This window comes from Hemicordylus capensis, chromosome 1 (assembly GCF_027244095.1).
Source record: "Hemicordylus capensis ecotype Gifberg chromosome 1, rHemCap1.1.pri, whole genome shotgun sequence".
Lineage (NCBI taxonomy): Eukaryota > Metazoa > Chordata > Lepidosauria > Squamata > Cordylidae > Hemicordylus > Hemicordylus capensis.
This window is the reverse complement of record NC_069657.1, coordinates 422,336,744-422,358,481: the sequence shown is the minus strand read 5'-3', so window position 1 is coordinate 422,358,481 and position 21,738 is coordinate 422,336,744. Positions and strand designations below refer to the sequence as shown.

The following is a 21,738-nucleotide window of genomic DNA, read 5'->3' as shown; positions in this document are numbered from 1 at the left end:
TGGAAGGGTTCATGAAGAAGGAGGAAGGTAAGACTATGTATTGGTTGAAGTGGAATTCTGAGACCGCTTTAGGTCTGAAGGTTGGATTTGTCCTTAGGATGACTTTGCCTGGAAAGAACTTTGTGTAAGGCGAGTCAACCCTGAGGGCTGTTAGTTCACTGACTCTCTTTGCCAGTGTAATGGCAACCAAGAACGCGGTTTTTAAAGTGAACAATTTAGAGATGAGAAGGCTAGTGGTTCAAATGGAGGCTCTGTAATTGTGGATAAAACTAATGAAAGGTTCCAAGGTGTAATAGGCTCTCTGATTGATGGGAATAGGTTATTGTTCCATTTCAGGAATCTATTTGAATGGGGATGAGAGAATACAGAGCGTGCATCCCACCCAGGATGTCTCATTGAGAATGCAGCCATATGAACTTTTACCAAAGTATTAGATAGACCTGAGGTTTTTTTTTTATAGTAGTCAAATATAAAAAGATTTGGTGATTGTAGGGATCAAATCCTTTAAGCAGCATCATGTGTGCATCTCTTCCATTTGCAGTTGTAGTTGCATCTCATTGATTCTTTCCTTTCATTTAGGAGGATGTCTCCAGGCTGTCAGGCTCAGTACTTGGAGGTCATGATGGAAGATGTGACCTGTTCCCAGGGTCAGTAGATCCTGGCATTGTTGGAGATTTGTGCCGTGACAGACAGAGCAGGATGGGAAACCATGGTTGTCTTGGACACCATGAGGTGATTAGGATGCATAATTCCTTCCTGTAGGATCTTGCTTGTAATTTTGGAGAACAGGGGGAAGGGGGAACACACATAGTACAGGCCCTTTCTCCATGGCATTTGGAAGGCGTCTCCCACTGAGTCTTTCTCCAGGCCTGCCTCAGACAATACAGTTTGTTTGGGGGTTTTTGTTCTGTGTTGCAAACAAGTCTATCTGTGGGGTTCCTCATTTTTCAAGATGTTGTGGAGAATCCTTTGATTCATCTCCCGTTTGTGTTGCTGAGATAATTGCAGGTCTTTGTTGAGGGCATCTGCCAAGTTGTTGTCTACTCCCTTGATGTGTAGGGCCATTGGATGTACCCTGTGGTGAATGCTCCACTCCCATAATTGATTGCAGAGGGAGTGTGAGACAGTCCCTCCCTGATTACTGAGGTATGCAACTACTGTTTTATTGTTCAGCAGAACTTGTACCACATGATTATTTAGTAGAGGTGGAAAGAACTTTAGTGCATGTAGCACTGCCAGTAATTCTAGAAAGTTTGTGTGTAGTGAGCTCTGTTGCAGGGTCAATTTTCCTTGAGTGTGATACCCAGTGCAGTGGGGGCCCCAGCCTTTTAGAGAGGCATCTGTTGTCACTGTTACTGAAGGATCTGTGAAGGTGGAGATCCAGTGTACAATCAAGAGCTTCTGTCCTCTGGAAGGTGGGCTCTTTTTTCCCCTCCATGAAAATTCTCTGTGGTGGCTGTGTGACTTTTTCAAGTTTACATAGATTCCAAAGGGTAGTACAGTATACTGGAAGACTTAGGATCCCAGAGTGAACCTTGGTAAATTGCCTGTGTCTGCATCTTATCCCTATGTGGAAATAGGCATTTTCAAATCCAGCATCACAAGCCATTCTTCCCTGGCTAGTAAGGGGAGGATGCCTTATAAGGATATCATTTTGAATTTTCTTGTTTTCATATATTTGTTCAAGTGATTAAGTCCATAATGGGATGGAGGCCTCCATCTTGCTTTGGGATCTGAAACTATCTCAAGTAGAAATCCCTTCTTTGGCGGAACTGGTTCTATCGCCCTTTCTCCAGTAAAGACCTAACCTCTTCTTTAAGGGTAGGAGTTGAGTGGGTGTGTTTTATCCCTGGGGGGGCGGGGCGGGTGGAGAGGGAAGCTGGAAAAGCATATCCTGTTTTTATAATGCTCAACACCCAAGCACCCGATTCTATTAGATGCCACACTTTGGAATAGGGAGCAAGTCTGATAATAGAAGGGGAAGTTACTTGAGATATCTCATGGGCCAAGGTGTCAAAGAGCTTGTTTTGATTGATCCTGTGTCTTTGATCTTTGCTGTTGGCCTCTGCTTTTGACTATATGGCTATTTGAAAGACCTTTTATAATCTTTTCTTTCAAATTGTTTATACTGGAATCTTTGCCTGTTGAAACCTTTGAACTTCTGTGAATAGTTGTGTTGTGATGGAGTGGAAGTGAAAGTTCTAGCTGTTTAACAAGACTCCTTCATTTTGCCATGGTCTTATCAGTTTGGGTGCTGAATAGACCTTCTCCTTCAAATAGAAGATTTTCTATTTTGTCCTTCATGTCAGACTGTAGGGAGGTTGACTGAAGCCACGCATGTCTTCTCAGGGACACAGCACCTGCAATGGTACGAGACTCTGTCTATGTCAGGTATGTTGCCTGGTAATGTCTGCAGATTTAGTAAGTCTGCTTTGAACTTTCATATAATATCCCTCTCGGAAATATTTCAAATCATTTTTCAAGTTGTCCCAAACAGATAAATGAAACTTAGCTAATAAAGGATCTGTAGGTCTCTTGAACAGGGAATCCTTAGTAGATTTGTTGGATTGCCTCTGATCCCTATGGAAATCAACCTTCCCCAAATCACCTCTTAATTTCCTTGACTTCCAGATTCTATAATCATCAAAATCATATGTAGTCCAGGCAATAATAGGGAGTAAGGATCTCAGAAGTGTCTGAGACCCCTTAGATAGCTTGGGTCCAAAGCCACGGGAGAACTCCAGTAGTCTATGGATGAATAATGTGGAGCAAAATGGTAGTACTCTTCCCTCAAGTGGTAGGCTGGTGTATAAGGAAAGGAAAAGATTGAGGTGTCCCCCTCAAAAGTGAAACCAAGGGTGTTTTCAGGATAGGAATAACCTGATTCCTCATCTCCATCCAGTCCATGCATGGAAAATACACTAAAAAGCAGAGTATGATGGAGTGGTCAGAGTGGATCCCATCAGTGACTCTAAATTCCCTGAACCAGATTTGACAGGAACATTTGGGGAACATCCCCTCAAAGGCTGTAGTTCTTTACTCGAATCAAACCTATTGCCTCTGTCTGAATGAACCCGGTGGAGAGACTCCTGGGGAAGACTCCACAAATATGGGAGAAGTATCAGAAACTCTGGTCAAATTCTTTTGAGGAGTAGGTACCCTGTGTCACGGCCTTCAACATCATCTAAGTCAACACTGATGATGCTGGTGGCATCACTGGCATTGTCAGTGCTGTCAGAGCAGTATTAATTAGTACAATTGACTTCTGTCTGTACTGGTACTGAGCTTGATGTCAAGGAAGATCTCGTAGCATATCGACATATATGAAAACTCTGCCATTCTTCCTGGGCAGTCATCGGAAATGGTGTGTGTGGAGACTGCACTAAGGTAGATGTTGAAAGAGCCGTTGACAGGGTCAACTACAACAGTTGAGTTGTTGATGTTGAAGTCTGGTGATGCTTTGAATCCAAATGATTTGGCAATTCTTCTCCCCATCACAAAGAAGATGAGTCAGTGACACAGACCTAGAGGTGTACCCATTAAAATTATTGATAGGATTACTGGAGGGCCCATCCTGGCACAGATACTCTTTTGCACACCTGCATACTCCAATTTTCATCACAAACAGCCTTACATGCAAAAGGGTATCCTCTCATTGACACACCCAGGAAGAACGATTGGACACAATGCATTCCATCCAGGCCCACCCTGGCACTTTTAATTAGCAAAGTAGGACAGTAGGAATGTGCCTCCAAGGCATCCCTGTATCCCTGCTTCCATGACCCAGTGGGCTTCCTTGTATACTCCATCACGTGCTGTACTTGGGACTCCATTGAGCAATTTTTATGCTCTCTTGCAACCCACAAAGAGCTTGAAATCACTGAATTATTGAGCAATTTACTGTTCACAGGCCACGCCAGGCTGTGTTCAGTTCTTTGTGCCACTTTCTACATTGGTCCATGTGCCAATCTGCCCAGCTTGCCTTGCTCCCATAGAAAGCTGGACCCACTGAGAAACCCTTCTTGTGGGTGCCTCTCCCCCTACTAAAGCCTGCGGTCCTCCTGGAGTCCTGAGGTTTCCACCGTGCTGCCTCGGAGGATGAGACTCTGCAGCCCTCCCTGGAGTCTTGAGGTCCCGTCATTTAGATCAGGTGAAGATCAACGCTTACCCCGATCTTGGGGGGCCCCCATCTATCTCTTTCTTAAATCCAAGCTACCCCCATCTCTATCTCAAGTCTCTTTCTCTTGCCCACCTGGGAACTTACATTTATCTGCAATGAGGCATTTTAGCTTAAAGTCTAATTGTGTATTTTTGATCGTGATATTGCTTTATCCACATATTTCTTCCTTTCTGTACCCCTCCTAAAATGACAATCTTCTTTTTATTTTGAAATGATAACCTTGTCTCAATCCAGTCATTTCTTGAGACCAAACGTTTGCACAAATTAAAACTGGTGGAGCTGACCCCCCTTTAAGAGCTAATTTCCCAAGCAGCCCAAACATTGGAGTACTGACCAAACACCCCAGGGCCAGTTCCATTAACAAAGCGTCCATGAGAACAGTCACATAAACTAAATCCAAAAGAAAAGCTTGGAACAGGCTGATGTCAGAAGCCAGAAAAAAACATCGATTAAATCATAGCAACTGAAACACCGTCCAAAAGAGAAACCAGAAACAGTCCATTGTTCAAAATAACAAAAAAACAAACAAGCTTTCTTTCAGGAACTGAGACCAAAAAGGAGTGAATCCTTCACGAGGTGCACACTGCAATGGTCAAGAAAGAACTGAGGAGAAGGCACTCTTCTGCTGAAAATAACGGTCACGCCCCATGTGTGATTCGGCAGAGCCAAAGAGAGCCTCAAGGAGATATGGAATTCTTCTGTGGGGGTTACTGTGCAGGTGCAAAACCCATTTTGTGAGGGAACATGGATCACCTCAAAGATCAACTGTTTTCTTTTGTCCATCACCAAGAAAATTCACCCATCACCATACTTCTAAAAAAGCCTTCAATTAACTTACAACAATTATACCAAATGCATTTTTAACACTCACATCTTCTGGCAATGCTTTTACTAATTCACTGTGAGCCATAGGTCTAATGCTTAGCTGATGAATAATCTCTCGTTTGATTTCATCTGTAGCATTGACCTGACCAACACCTGGAACAAATCGCTCTCCTGCAAAACAAAACAAATAATTAAAATAGGTTGCTTACCTGCAACTTATGATCTCTGTGGGGATCCATGGTCACTCACAACTGGATCTTCTGCACCTGCGCAAGAGGAATTTGGAAGAATTATTTAGCTCCATTTAGGCACTCACTGGCCCTTTAAGGCGCAGTGATATCGGAGTCTACAAAGTCGGCTGTCGAGCACCTCCCTCTTCAGTTCCTGATTCAGCCACTGCAAAGTGACTGAGAACATAGAGAGAGATACAGAAGAAAATAGCAGGCAATCCATAGCAGCAGAGGTAAGTAAGAGGATACAGATAAGCTAGTAGAGGGGATGGGTGGGTATTGTGAGTGACCATGGATCCCCATAGAGATCATAAGTTACAGGTAAGCAACCTGTTTATCTCTGTAAGGATCCATGGTCACTCACAACTGGGTGAGTAACTAGCTGCCAAAAATAAGGAGGTGGGCACTAGCAGTTATAGTACTTTTTTCAAGACAGCCCAACCAAAGTTAGCCTCTGAAGCAAAACTTAAGTCCACAGAATAGTGACAAACAAAGGGAAGGTCAGAAGACCAGGTAGAAGCCCTGCAAATGTCTTTCATACTGATGCCCGCCATGGGGGCAGAAGAGGTAGCCATGGCTCTAGTGGCATGCACCCTGATTTTAGAGGGCAGCTGGACACCTTGCTTCTTGTAGCACAGGAATATCAGTTGCAGCAGCCAATTAGATAATCTTTGTCTCAAAATGGCTAAACCTTTAGCGACTCGTAGGAGATGAATAGCTTCTTAGATCACCTGAAAGTGTGATCCAGAAAATAAAGCAAGCACCTGCAGACATCCAAGGCATGCAGGGAATCTTTGAGAGGTGTGGAAGGGTTACAAAAGAATGTAGGTAACACAATGTCCTGATTAATGTGAAAATCCAACACAATCTTTAGACGAAAGGCAGGATCCGGATGCAGGATGACCTTGTTCGGGGGAAACTTTGTATAAGTTGAGTCAGCTCTCAATGCTGTAAGTTCACTGTAATGTCTCACCAATGTGATGGCCACCAGGAAAGTAGTCTTTAGGCATAGTAGCTTCATGGAAGAAGACAACAATGGTTCAAAGGGGGCTTCCGAGACTGTGCATAACACAAGGCACAGGCCTCAAGGTTCAACCAGTGCCCGCACGGGGGGGTGGGGTACAGGTTGTTAACCCCTTTCAAATAGCATTTGGAGTCTGGATGAACAAAAAACTACTTGCCATCCCAGCCCAAGTGGTGGGAGGAGATGGCAGCTAGGTGAACCTTGAGGGAAGAGTTTGAGAGGCCCAAGCCCTTGAGTGAGGCAAGGTAAAGGAGTATTTGGCATATAGAAGCTCAAAAAAGGGGCAAACACCTTTGAAGATGCATAGGACTCAAAGAGTTTCTATTTGCATTTGTAGTCCTGCCTCGTAGAGGCCTTCCTCTCATTTAATAGGATTTCATCTAAAAGTTCAGTCTCCACGCTGTCAGCGAGAGGGTCTGGAGGGCATGGTACAGAATCAAGTCTCCGTCCCTCATGAGGAGGTCCAGTAAAGGGGGAAGGCGACAGAAAACCCCTTGGCACAAAGGAGAACTGGGCCACCAGGAGCAGACTAGAATGCACTGTATGCATTCTTGCAATACCTTCCCCATCACTCTGGACATTAGCAGAAATAGTGGGGTGGGGGGGAGGCAGAACATTTTGTCTTTCCATTGCAGTTGGAAGGAATCTCCCAGAGAATTTGGGCCAAAGCCCGCCCTAGAACAGAACAAAGAACATTTTGCACCATGGCAAAAAAGTCAATATCAGGGACACCCTAAGAGTCAAACACTTCTGCCAGAATAGAGTCATTTAACTCCCATTCATGGATATTAGAAAAGGAGAGGTCCCGACTAAGTGAATCAGCTAGGACATTATCTTCCCCTTTAATATGTATTGCCATGGGGAGGATGTCAAATCTCAAGCACCATTCCCAACACTGTAACTCAAGGTTGTTTAGGGACCTCAAAACAGTGCCTCCTTGGTGATTTAGGTAGGCAATAGCCATAGTATTGTCGATGTTAATCTGAACCACCTGGACTTGGAGGATGGGTAAGAAAGCTTTGAAAGCAAAAAATACTGCCAAGAGCTTTAAAAAAATTAATATGTAACTCCTGCTGTTGGAAGTTCTATAGGCCCCTCACCCTAAGCCATTTTTGGAGGAGTGGTATATAAATCAAATCAAATCAAAAAATAATCTAGTAATAGGAACATCCAATGGAATAGGTGAAATTGGCTGTTCTGGGAGTTCAGAATGTTCCAGAAGTACTAGAGCAGGTGACAAAGGCAGCACAGGAATGGGTGGCGGTGCTCGAGGTAGCAGCGTGGCAGGCTGAGGTGGTGCAAGCGGTATTGCTGGTCTTTTGAAAAGGTCAACAGGCGGAACACTCAAGGGAACAGGGATAGCCCCTCTGAGATGCATTGCCTTCCACAGCCTGTATTCTTCAAAGTCATAAGATAAGGCTGGTGAGTTGTACATAGAGCGTGAACAGATATGTTCCCTGGCCCTAGGATGTGCTGATTCAAAAGCCCCTGGGGAGCTATGATAGTCTAAGGGGTCAGCAGGTACATGTGTTGTAAAGAAATGGAACCTCTCTCTCCAAGGAGCAACTGAGGGACACGCCGGGGTAAGGGTGGCAAGACCTCCCGTTGGGAGTTTGGGGGACTGGAGTTGGAGTTTGCAGTTCATCCCCATCAAGTCCCTGAGAGAACAGAAAACCTGTAAAGGTGGCATCAGAGGGAGTAGAACTTGTGGACCCTAAAAGGCATTCCAACTCCTCTCTGAGCAGAGTTTGCCAAGCAGGGGACTCCAAGGATGGTGTCACTGGTATCGGTGAGCGGCGGGGTAAGTAAACTGGGGTCAACCCTTGAGAAATCATGACAGGAGGTGCCGAGCGCACTGGAGAAATCCTCTGGGCTATTGGCGCCGGAGGAATCAACATTGAGACCTTAGATGATGTATGCCTTGGCGCCAACTGCAAGTCTGATGTCGAAGCCATCAAAGCCGATACCATTGCAACAGGTGCTGACGTCTGCTTCTGAGTCGAGGTCCTCAGTGTTAAAGCAGCATCGATTGACTTTGGGGGTCTCAAAGTCTTCGGTGTTGAAGTCGGAGTCGAGGGCGGTAAAGAACTCCTAGATGGGCATTGGGGAGAACAGGAAGTCCCAGGTTGGGTCGCGGAAGGGTACAGCATCAGGGTCTTGGCTGTCAAGCTCGATGCCAACTTTGTTTGTCGGGCATTAGGGCTGGAGCTGCTGAATGTGAGCTTTTCTCCTCTTTCTTGCGCAGCTCCTCAGCCTCAGAGTGATGGTGAACATGTTTATGGGACTGTTCTCTGACCCCTTCCTGAGACTTTTTAAAACTAGAAGTTTCAGACGTTGATGCTGCCGAAGCCGACGGAGCCGTATGGCTAGGTCCCGAAATTTTAGGAGGTGATGGGGTACTCTGCCTTGGGGTGCCCGGATGCAGAATATTCTCATACAAAGTATTCTTAAGACGGAGTTCCCAACTGAGGAGAGTTTTCTTTTTAAACGTCAAACGAACTTTACATGCACTAGTATTGTGCGAATCCCCTAATAGCAATAGCAATAACACTTACATTTATATACCGCTCTATAGCCGAAACTATCTAAGCGGTTTACAATGATTTTAGCATATTGCCCCCAACATTCTGGGTACTCATTTTACCGACCTCGGAAGGATGGAAGGCTGAGTCAACCTTGAGCCCCTGGTCAGGATCGAACTTGTAACCTTCTGGTTACAGGGCGGCAGTTTTACCACTGCGCCACCAGGGGCTCCTAAGTCAGAGTGCCCATTGCTGGAGGGCACCATGCCCTTACAAGCTGCACATCTTTTAAAGCTTTAGTGGTAGACATGTCAAAAAAGCAGTCCAAGTCAGCTGGGAAATCAGAGATAAAATGCCAAAAACTGGAGGGAAAAGTCAAGCCGCATTCAGAAAAACAGTCCAAGTCAGAAACCAGATAAATCAGTCGAATTAGTCCAGACAGAATCAGAATAGTCAGAAGACAGTCCAAGTCAAAACCAAAAGCAATCAAAAATACAATTTTTCTCACAGGAACGAGGGAACCACTAGAGCAGAACCTTCCTGAGGTGATGCAAGCAGCTGACAAGAAGGAACTGAAGAGGGAGGCGCTCTACAAACAACTTCGTAGGCTCCAATATCACTGCGCCTTAAAGGACCAGTGAGCGCCTAAATGGAGCTAAAGAATTCTTCTGAGGTCCTCCTGCACAGGCACAGAAGACCCAGTTGTGAGTGACCATGGATCCCTACAGAGATCAATATGTGCTAATAATTCATTGTATTAGTCATTCATTTATATTACCTGAACTTTTATCCTGCCTTTAATCAAAGCATTAAAATGTCTACCCTTTGTCTTGGGTGTGTCAAACCTACCTTAACACTAGACATCCGACAATCATTTGATAAAAAGCAACTGGAACAAAGCCTCTTTAGGATCTGACACACACAAAATACCAGAACTACTTTACACACTACACCGTGTGGGTGGGTGTGGGGGGGGGCAGTGGAGAGCAAGTGTTCTCTCTCTCTCTCTCTCTCTCTCTCTCTCTACATGATTGACTGTACTTTTCACATAGCATCCAATGCAGCAATTCATACCTCCTCTATGGCATGGTATGCAAGCTATTTCTACATCTCATCATAAGAGTGTTGTGCAAGTTCCTCCACTGGTTATCAAGTCAAGTTTTATTTATGGTCCTAGACCAAACAATTTATTATATTAGAAGTCCAAAGACAGCAAGCATAAGTCACATGTTTCCTCTCTGATAATATGCAAAACTGCTCTTATTCAGACACTACATGCAAAAAAGTTATAACAGAAAGTACGCAGCACAACAAGGAGCTCCCATCTAGGCTTCAACACACCCATCCAATCTATAATACACTGACTTGTGGGGAAGGTCCAAAGTTCAGTGGAAGAGCATATGCTTTGCATGCAGAAGGTCCTAGTCTCAATTTCTAGCAACTCCAATTAAATCTGGGAAAGACCCCTTGCCTGAAACCCTAGAGAGCTGCTGTCAGTACAGGAGACCCTTGTTAATCGCCATTTCATGTATCTGCGGATTGGTCTTAGAGACCCAATTTCTTTATCTGTAGCAGGAAATATAGGCATTTCTTGCCTATTCGCAGTTCCTGAGTGGCCTGAAATAACTTTTGATGTCATTTCCAGCCACCATTTTAAAGCACGGAGCCATGTTGTGGCTCTTCTTTGTAAAATAAATAAATAATAATTTTAAAATGAAACATAAGAGGAGGGGGGGATTCCTGGAGAACAAGATACTATGCTCCTCTACCCTTATTTCTGCTCTCTTCCTGTTTTGAATTTCTTTTTTAGCATAAGGAAGCTAATCCCTGGATTCCAATAGGGGTAAGGTTTCTTTATTTGTGGTTTTCATATTTGTGCTAATTGGTGGGAACAGAACCCCACGAACAAAGAGAACATCCTGTATAGACAATAATGAGTGAACCAAGGTTCAAATATGTATAAGGCAGCTTCTTATACAGGTGAAACTCGGAAAATTAGAATATCGTGCAAAGAATATCAGTTTCACCTTTTAATTTGCATTACTGAAATTAATGGACTTTTGCACGATATTCTAATTTTCCGAGTTTCACCTGTATTCCTACGATTCCATTAATTTCAGTAATGCAAATTAAAAGGTGAAACTGATATATGAGATAGACGCATTACATGCAAGATAAGTCAAGCCTTAATTTGTTATAATTGTGATGATCATGGCGTTCAGCTCATGAAAACCCCAAATCCACAATCCCAGAAAATTAGAATATTACATGGAACCAAGAAGACAAGGATTGAAGAATAGAACAATATCGGACCTCTGAAAAGTATAAGCATGCATATGTATTCAGTACTTGGTTTGGGCCCCTTTTGCAGCAATTACTGCCTCAGTGCGGCGTGGCATGGATGCTATCAGCCTGTGGCACTGATGAGGTATTATGGAAGACCAGGATGCTTCATTAGCGGCCTTCAGCAATTCTGCATTGTTTGGTCTCATGTCTCTCATCCTTCTCTTGGCAATGCCCCATAGATTCTCTATGGGGTCAGGTCAGGCGAGTTTGCTGGCCAATCAAGCACAGTACACTGTATACTTTTCAGAGGTCCGATATTGTTCTATTCTTCAATCCTTGTCTTCTTGGTTCCATGTAATATTCTAATTTTCTGAGATTGTGGATTTGGGGTTTTCATGAGCTGTACGCCATGATCATCACAATTATAACAAATTAAGGCTTGACTTATCTCGCTTTGCATGTAATGCGTCTGTCTCATATATCAGTTTCACCTTTTAATTTGCATTACTGAAATTAATGGACTTTTGCACGATATTCTAATTTTCCGAGTTTCACCTGTATTCCTATGATTGAAATATTTATTTATTTAACATATTTTTATACCACCCAAAACTTACGTCTCTGGGCGGTTTACAACAAGATAAGAACAAAAGTAAAACATTAGTTAAAAACAAAAACAAGAAATTTAAAACACAACAATTTAAAATAAATGCAAGCTTACCGACAATAATTATAATCAGGTATAACATTTCTTCAATAAGTGTATTATTTTGCTGAACAACATCCTGAAAAAATAAAATATTTGATTGATAAGCAATTCTGTACAAATGGTTTCTTGGTTGTCTTATAACAATTCATCTGCTGCATTTTAAAAGTACTAACTATAACTCTCAGTCATCCATGACATACCTTATTGGAATTTTCAGAACTGAATCTTTTGCCATAATCTGGGGTACTAAATATCTGGTAAAGTTCAAAGCGACTCAGCATTATCATGAGGAAATGGTTTGGGTCCATCATGGATGCACCTGTCTAAAGAAATGTTACAAGTGTTTATTATATAGGCAGAATGAAAACCAGACATTATGCTTGTTAAAAATGTGAGTATTATGCTTGTCCTGGAAACATGGGATACACATTCAAGCGCAAAAATTCATCTTTGGAGACATTTTTAAGTTTAGGATTTTGCTTAGAAAGCAACACAGAACTTCACACAATGACTCTCTTTAAAATCATTGTCCTTGCTGTGACAGTCATTGTAAGAACATACAGCAACCCAAAAGATTTCCATCCAGTGATTTCTGTTTTATCAGAGAGGCTTCTGAGGATGGCAAGAGAGGACCGAGGACTGGGGAAGTTTCCTTGTGACAACTTCCTTCTGCATGGGGTACTTTGGACCCAACCTAAAGTGAGGAAAAGTCTTCTAAGAAAATGCAGTGCTCTGAAGCGCACATGTCCTTTTATATATCCACCCTGAGCAAATAGGAAAGACAGGGCATAAATGCATACAAAAAGGGTATTCAGCAACATTACCTGAAGCATCACAATGTCTTTGTCAAACATCTCTCTTCTGCATTTCACGTTATGATAGTAGTATATCTGAGGGACAAATAGAGCTTCCATAATTGGATCAAGAAATCATTCAACATATCAAATAAAATACAGAATCTCTATCAGATAAAAGGTTATTATAGCCATTGGAACAACTGAAAATACAGCCTGACAAAACTATTAGAATGACTGAGATAAAATAGAGATGTACGGTTCTTAAGCTGGTTCAAAAGAATGAAGAGTTTTGTTACAACAGTGCTATCTTAATACGCTAACCTAGACTCGTGAAAGTGTGAAAGATGTTTCACTTCACAGCTGTTCTAAGAAAGGAAATTAGTCTAATGGAACCATTGCATTGCCAATCATTTCATTACTTCACAGCTTCATCACAGCTGTTTCATCACTTCACAGCTATTCCAAGAATGGAAGTTAGTATAATGAAACCGTTGCATTGCCAGTTTTTATACTGGCATCTTATGGGCTGGTGCAAGTTATCAGTCACACATCTGGTATTTTTATTGAGCTTCTAGCTCAGTATGGGTGATTGCAGGAGGAGGGAGAAATTCCTAGAAACTGGGCAGACATCCCTTCTGCAAGCAAAGCTCAGCGATTCCCCTCTTTTCCTGCAGACACCTATGCTGCATCCCACAGTTACCGAGGGTCCCTTGGCCCTTGGGAACAGCTACTTGTGGGGTTCAGGTAGCTGCCGGGAGGAAGAGAGGCTGGGGGAAATGCTTCCATGAGCACTGTTAGCTTGGGAAGCTACTACTACAACAGATATTTATGTACTACTTTTCAACTAAAAATGGTTTACGTAGAAAAAACAAAATAAGGTAAGATGGTCCCCTGTTGCAAGAGGGCTCACATTGCTACCCATTTAACGCCCCCCCCCAAAAAAAAACCCAACCCCTGAATTTTCACGACTCTTGTTCAGAGGTCTCAGAATTCAGGTCTCTTGTTCAGAGGTGTACAAGCAACAACACTAAGAGTTACAAGCTCAACAAGATTTACTTCCAGGTACAACATAGTTCAATGACTGACAACATTCTAGAGATTTCAAAGGTCATTACAACAGAAGGGCAGCAGAACACAGCTTTGCTGTTAACCACTTTTTGAGGGCATCCCCCACCCCAAACTGCCCTATGACCCTCAGGTTCACAAAGGAAGGTGGATCCAGTATATATTCGCACTTAAGACTTACTTGGTTAACGAGAGAGAATCCATTTCTTCTCCACATCCCAGCATGTACTTGGGCACAGAGAACTAGACATCGTAGGGGATGTTCTATTAGCATAGGTGGACTAAGTTCACTCTGCAATAAGTGAACACAGCAACACATCCTTAGACACGAAGCATTTTTTTTTTTAGGTCCTTAAAATATATTTACAAATGGGAAGAAAACCTATCTTGCTTGCGGGGTGGGGGGGTGGGATCCAAGTGTTTCATACTAGTTTGTTCTCTTCAGGCATCTTGTGTCTTCATTTCAGCCAAAGTTCCCCAGTATTTATAATTAAATGTTTAGCTTAGTTTTTAGGTAATTGATAATTCAAATGTTTTCCATTAATAATTCTTAAAGCCCCATAATTAAAAGAAGCTGTTTTTCCTGTTGATCAGCCAGTCCTGTTTGTTCACGACATCAAGTTTGGCCCTTCGGGGTTTTAAAAAGTTAGTCATTGCTTTTACAAATCACTCCTTTATCATTGGGATATTTCAACTTTTTGGGCCCTGTGCGCAGACAACACTTAGCCATGATTAAACATGACATCTGAATACCAAACCACTATTCAGGAATGGCTGCAAACTAGGATATGAAACCACAGTTTGAGCAAACTATGGTAAAGTGTAATTTCTGACCTCAGTAACCATAGTTAGGTTTTCCTTCTCCCCTTTACTCTCTCTCTACTTGTAAGGTGAGAGGCAGATCTTGGTGGTACAGCTACAAAGGCAGGATTTAGCTCAACAAATTAAGCCATGTTTTCTCTGTATGTCTGGGATCTTAAGGGCAACAAACCAGGTCTAAGCATAACATTTCATTGAGCCTTAGTCATTATCAGCTCCAAACCCCCTCCACAATCATTCCAGTCCTGTTTTCCATATAACATTCCCACCCTGGCCTGAAATCTCCTGAATGCTAGTCTATTCCAAAAGCATTCTGGATGTTAACGATTCTGAAAGTAAGTAAAGAACAGGTAAAGAGACTTATTCAATGTACTACTGTTCAAAATATTGTTATGTTTCCTTACGATCTGCAGTTTTTTGTACCCTTATCCCAGTCCGTGACACATGAATCTGAATATTACTCACCATTGGGAGCTGTTCTGGAGACTTGTATGCTACTTCAGTTTTGCTCAGAAGTACATGCAAACCTACATTGATAAAAAAAGAAAGGGGGGGTGCAATAATGAAGTATAATGCATATTTATGATACTCTTGAGATGTATAAAGGTTGTTAAAGCTGATAACAACTTGAGATTACTAGAAGGTGTAACTCTCCAAACCCGAAAACAATTTTTTAAAAATAAAAAAGACCTCTCCTGATGACAACTAAACACGGCCAGAATGACTAAACATGGCCAGAATCCTACCTTCTAGAATTCTGCTTAAAATGGGACTTTCCCACCTTCCACTGCAGTTTCCTGCCCACCCAGCCCCCGAAAAGTGACTCCTGAGGGTGGGGGGCCCCTCTGGAAGGGCATGACATGTGTTGCAGGGAGCTGCAGCAGCAAAGGTACATTGCCGTTAAGTTGGGCGAGGCTCATGCACACAGAATTCCCTTTCACTCGTCTGATGGTACATTTCGATCCAATCCAATGTATTATCAAGTCTCATATAGAACTGAGATATTTGTTGTTGTTGTTGTTATTATTTTTACATTTATATCCCGCTCTTCCGCCAAGGAGACCAGAGCGGTATACTACATACTTATGTTTCTCCTCACAACAACCCTGTGAAGTAGGTTAGGCTGAGAGAGAAGTGACTGGCCCAGAGTCACCCGGCTAGTATCATGGCTGAATGGGGATTTGAACTCGGGTCTCCCCGGTCCTAGTCCAGCACTCTAACCACTACACCATGTTGGCTCTTTTCGAAAGACCAATTCATATTATACACATAAGCAAAATGTATACGTTTAACTGAAATCTGTGAAAACTGTGCATTTATTACTATTTTCTGCTGCCTATCTTTAAGCTGTATAATTAATCTATGGAATTCTTTGCCATGGGACATAGTGATGGCCACCAGCATGGATGACTTTTAAAGGGGCTTAGACAAATTCATGGAGGACAGGTCCATCAATCATGATTAGTCTGGTATAGATCACCTCCAGCCTCAGAAGCAAGTTGCCCCTAAATACAAGTAGCAGGGGAGCATTAGTGAGAGAGGGCATGCCCTCAGCTCTTGCCTGTGGGCTTCTCTCAGAGGCATCTAGTGGGCCACTGTGTGAAACAGGATGCTGGACTGGATAGGCCTTGGGCCTGATCCCAGCAGGGCTGTTTTTTATTAGCCTACTTTCCAACAGGTTTATGAGATCACCTGGCATTCTGTGTATGTGTCCGTATGTCTGACCGTGTGTGTCCCCTATCAACTTGACAATGCCTGGACCAATGAGAACCAAATCAGGTACAGTTGTAGGGACACCACAACGGCATAGTTTGTGATAATGACATCCACACCAATTCAAGATGGTGGATGCATAAACTTTTGAGGCACAAGTGGCTAACATGTGAACTGCTTAACCAATTTGATCCAAATTTGGTACAGCTGTAGGGTCACATAGGGACACCTCAATGGTGTAGTTTGTGATTATCCCAGTCCAAGATGGTGGTTGTGTGAACGTCTGAAGTGCAAGCCAGCTAATTTGTGAACTGTCTAACCCATTTGAATCAAATTGGGTACAGTTACAGTGAGTAACACACAGAGTCACTTCAATGGCATAGTTTGTGATAATGTCATCCACACTGATTCAAAATACGGGAACGCGTAAACTTCGTAGGTGCAAGTGGGCTAACTTGTGAATGGCTTAACTGATTTGAACCAAATTGACTACAGCTGTAGATACATAGGGACACCTCAACAGCATAGATTGTGACTATGTCATCCGACCCAGTTCAAGATGGTGGACATGTAAACCTTTGAGGCTCAAGTGCAATAACTTGTGGACAATCTAAGCAATTTGAACCAAATTTGCTACAGCTTTATGGACACATAGGGATGCCCCAATGGTGTAGTTTGTGATGAGATCATCCACCCTGATCCAATATGGTGGGCATGTGAACATTTGAGGCGCAAGTGCACTAACTTGAGGGATGTCTAACTGATTTGAACCAAATTTGGTACAGTTGCAGTGAGTGATACACAGGGACACCTCAATGGTGTAGTTTGTAACAATGTAATCCACCCCGATCCAAGATGGCGGACGCATGAACATTTGAGGTACATGAGATCTAAAATGTGGACCTCGATTTGAACCAAATTTAGTCCAGTTGTAGAGACAGTGAAAGGAAGCAAGCGAATTAGTTTTTATCAAATTTTATACGGGGGACACATGATTTTAGCCAATGTACCTGATACAGACTCTGAGCTAAGAAGCCTGTAATTTCCTGTATCCCTCCCCCACTAGGGTCCTTCAAAACACACACACACACACACACACACACCTGTCTCTCTCTCTCCTCTCCACTGGCTACTTTCCAGGCCTATGGTATGGAGGCCAGTTTGGTGGATGTTATGTATTTTTATTAAAACATCCACAATTTCACACATGAGCTTTTAGATTTCTTGGGTGGCTGCTGCCCAGACCCAGTGATTAATAAAATTTTAATTTGTCAGTGAATCCTAACATTCTATTTCTCTCAGTTCTTCAGACTCCCACCTTGAAAGACAGTTCAGCTATCTATAGGATATTTCCACAGTGAAGACAAGCACAAACAATTCCTTCAGCTTCTCTACAATCTCCCTGTCCAGCTTTACAAACCTTTTATTCTCTTGTGTCTAATAATTCAATTGTTTCCCTGGAAGATTTCCTCCTCCTGATATATATTTTTAAATGCTTTTTTTTCTTAATGTTTTTAACTTCCCCTATCCACCCCCAGTACAGTACTTCCAGTGACTGTTGCTGGTGTCTATCTTATGTTTCTTTCTAGATTGGGGACAGGGAGCCATCTCATTCATTCATTCATTCTCTCTCTGTAAAACCACTTTGGAAACTTTTGCTGAAAAGCAGTAAATAAATATTTTGTTGTTGAACAACATGCTCTACAAGTTATTTTTTAACGTGTCTTGTAATTTACATATATTTGTTTTTTCAGATTGTGTGCTCCATTTTGTTCTCCCTCAGTTGGGCAAGGCTTCCATTTTGTGAAGGAAACATTCCTGCCTTTTATAGCTTCCTTGACTGCTCATTAATCATGCTGACACCCTCTTGGACTTGTACCTTTCCTATTCTGACATATATAGTCTAGCTGAGCTTCTATTATTTTAGATAACCTCCAAGTATCTGAGAGATAGAACTCTCCCTTTCAGCTTCTTTTGAACTAGTCTCCTTATTTTTGAAAAGCTTTCCATTTAGATATATGTTGCATAGCACTATGGTTGCTGTTCCAAATCAGTGCAATAATACACATCTCACACCAGGTCCTTGGTGCCCAGAGTTTGTCTCCTCTCTGGCAGGTTCCTAGATCAACTATCCTAAGACACATTTAGGTTATTTAGAAATTTTATCATTTTGTTGCAACCCAAATATGCATTTATACAGCCAATGCAAGTGTAATTGAAATCACCCATTATTATAACACTTGCTCATCGCTGCCTGAGCTAGGGGACAGATGGACACAGCCGGGGGAAGATTGAGCAAGCAAGTGGTGAGTGGGTTGCTCTATCATCCGACCAAGTCAGATGGATGCGACCAGGAAGGAAAGGGCACCATGGAGAGGAGAGCTGGTCTTGTGGTAGCAAGCAAGATCTGTCCCCTTAGCTAAGCAGGGTCTGCCTTGGTTGCATATGAATGGGAGACTTGATGTGTGAGCACCGTAAGATATTCCACTCAGGGGATGGATCTGCTCTGCGAAGAGCAGAAGGTTTCAAGTTCCCTCCCCGGCTTCTCCAAGATAGGGCTGAGAGAGATTTCTGCCTGCAACCTTGGAGAGCCACTGCCAGTCTATGAAGACAATACTGAGCTAGATAGACCAATGGTCTGACTCAGTATATGGAAGCTTCCTATGTTCCCAAGTTCCACCATCAGCCCCCGCCTTGCTTGCTCCCTTCTCCTCCTGGTCACATCAGTCCATTGCCAGCCTAAGGAAGATGGATGTGGCCAGATGGCATGAGCAAGCAAGATGAGAAATTCCCACCCCCATGGAGTGAAAGGCATTCCTGGTGATGAGTAGTGAGCCCCCACCCAGCCTCCCCACCTATAAAGCAGAAGGCATTGCTGATGGCAAGGAGCGAGTCCACCCTCTCAAAAGTTCTTACCTGCAAGTAAACGAGAAACAGGGAGATGAATGCTAACTTTTTCCTGAGAGACACAGTATCGAATAGTCTCAACTGAGTGTCCACCCATGCTGAGAACAATAGGCTGCTCTCCATCAGTAAAGCCACTATGACATTGCAGCAGTGTAGTCAAACTTTTCTTGTATGCTTCAATTAGTACTTTTTCCTATTAAAAATTGTAATTTTTTGCATTAACACACAGCTCTTTAAAAATGATACCAAAATTACAATATGCTTGTAGTCAAAATAGATGCACTAAGAATTACCATCTTGAAGTCATGTCCCAACCTATTTTCTTTCAACCATTTTACTTCTCATACTACTAAAATGGATTTTGATCTAACACTGATGCTCATCATGTCTTTTTTTTAAGAGAGGTAAGTGTAACCTATAAAGAAAGATATCCATCCACTGTCACCTTAACAACTTGGCCAACAACATGCATCACTGTGAATTTAGTGATTTAATTAGTTGAACTTTCTATGCTGAACAGGAGCAAAAGCAACAGCTCAGGTGATTCCAAAATAAATAATTTCAAAAAAGAAATGTGTTATTCATGAGTGAAGCTATAATTATGATATGACTATGGTCACATTATTGCCAGTCTTTCCAACTAGATTTAATGGTCTGTTTTTCCTCCAAAGTGGCATCAAGCAAGATGGGACACAAAATTCTTGGGCAAATGCTTTCTGTCTTCCCACTTCTCAAAATGGATGTTTTAGTCCAAATCTCTCCAATGCAAATTGTCTAATATGCAGGTCTACTTCAAGGACCCTTGCTTGAAAAATATGCACTTTGGGGGGGCCTTAAATTTTTAAAAAAGTCATTCTTATGAACAAAATTATTTTTTTCTGAATTTCAGTCTATCTGTATATATTTGAATGAGGTGACTTACATCTAAAGCACACCAGTCCTGCATCATTGAGATCACATGTGTCAGTCTCATTTGCAAGGTGAATGCTGCTTCCCATTCTGGTTCCATTTCAATATGCTGCCCTACTTGCCGAGTTATTGGATCCATACCCTTTCACAAGGAGAGGAAGGCACAAGTTTAGCAAAACAGCCTGAAAGCAAAAGTTAACAAGGAGCCCCAGCAAATGTTGCCCAGCAAGGACTATGAAAAGAGCCAACTCTACTTAAACTGGCACAATTATAACCATCCTTCTTTCCGCCAGAATGATGAAACCAAATATAAAACTTGGCAAGATATTCAAGATCAATAATATGAAGAGACCCACTTTGCACAATATTATGTTCTTCCATAATACATACAATTTTTACATTATATAAAACATGCATTGAAAAAACCCCGCTTACCTGCATACACTTTAGCAACTCCAAAAAGACATCAAAGCCTTCTAGAAATCTTTGCCTTAAGTCATCTGACCAGTCAACTGGTTTGCTTATCAAGACATACCTAAGCATAGTAGAAATAAGTTTAATAAATATTTTGTGTATCCACATACAAATACTGCTTGATATTGTTACAAACACACATACTTACTTTAAATCCAAAATCAGGCTTTGGACTCGTCTGAACTTGAAAGCCTGTATGGCAGTATACCGTTCAAACTGAAACCTTCCCTGAACATCTCGATGCCGTAAATGGTCCATAAATGTTGAGATGATAATAGTCATAAGGTCCTCTTCTATTATTAACATTCGGGCCTATATTAAAATACATTAAAACATTTGTTTCAGTCAACATTCATTACTGACAGAAATAAAGAACTCAAGCAACAGAAACCCCTGAGAATTAGTTGTGGGTTCTTGATGTAGCTCCATCAACTAAGATGGTTTGAACCTGTGCAGAGCATCTGGGAATCCCATCTACACAATCTTCGAGCTCTTTGGACAACAGAGAGGATATAATTATACAAATCCACGTCTATATCCAGGAACTGGACCTTTTGTTGGTTATACCTACCACTCTATCTGACCACAGAAGACATGAAAAAATTAACTCATGTAATTAATCTGTCAATTCCATAAACACACTTATCAACCTATTTCAATCAGACCTGCAAAAAGGTATCCAAAGCAGATGATATAAATACACAATCTAGAACACTGAATTGAATCCAAAGAATCTCAGATGGAAAGAAGACAGCTGCTAGTGTTTTTCCACAAATACTTGTAATTGCTTGCATAGGTTTTCATGCTGTGCTTTTATAGGTAGGTTCTATCGCAATTTTTATTATTGCTAGAAGTTGCAAAAATGGAAGATTGTCTTTGCATTTAGTTTTACTTTTTTAATGCAACATTTGAGCACAAGGCCTAAAGAAGCCTTTCTACAAACAGAAGGGCACTTTTGGATCCAGCCCAATGTCTTTAAGATGCTTCCCAACCCAAAAAGAGGGGAGATTTGCCTGTGTCAATACAGTGCTAATCTAAAGTACATTCAAAATATCACCTGTATTAGTTCATAGTTTAAAAAGAGTTAATCCATTAACTACCAGAATTCAGCATTTTTTCCATTAAAGAGTATATCTTTGTACTCTTCAAGTTTACTTAGCATCTTTACTAGAAATTTACAAGGCACTTTAAGCAACACCACCACATTTTATTTTTCATGAGACCAGCACTGTAATCCTGATATAATTCCACAAACATAGGACTGGAGCCTTACAGGCA

The 21,738-nt window shown here is 42.0% G+C and overlaps 1 protein-coding gene across 3 annotated transcripts in view; it reads right to left on the bottom strand.

Moving 5' to 3' along the window:
- UBR2 (ubiquitin protein ligase E3 component n-recognin 2) overlaps positions 1-21,738 on the bottom strand; it is a 124,567-nt gene that overhangs the window by 49,491 nt on the left and 53,338 nt on the right. For all 3 annotated transcript variants that reach the window (XM_053310956.1, XM_053310949.1, XM_053310941.1), the window contains exons 12-21: positions 20,609-20,772; positions 20,422-20,521; positions 20,000-20,128; positions 19,087-19,270; positions 14,923-14,984; positions 13,820-13,930; positions 12,601-12,666; positions 11,977-12,099; positions 11,789-11,852; positions 5,052-5,176 (exon numbers count right to left, since the gene is read on the bottom strand). In XM_053310956.1, coding sequence (XP_053166931.1) covers positions 5,052-5,176; positions 11,789-11,852; positions 11,977-12,099; positions 12,601-12,666; positions 13,820-13,930; positions 14,923-14,984; positions 19,087-19,270; positions 20,000-20,128; positions 20,422-20,521; positions 20,609-20,772 — 1,128 coding nt within the window. The remainder of the gene's footprint in view (positions 1-5,051; positions 5,177-11,788; positions 11,853-11,976; positions 12,100-12,600; positions 12,667-13,819; positions 13,931-14,922; positions 14,985-19,086; positions 19,271-19,999; positions 20,129-20,421; positions 20,522-20,608; positions 20,773-21,738) is intronic.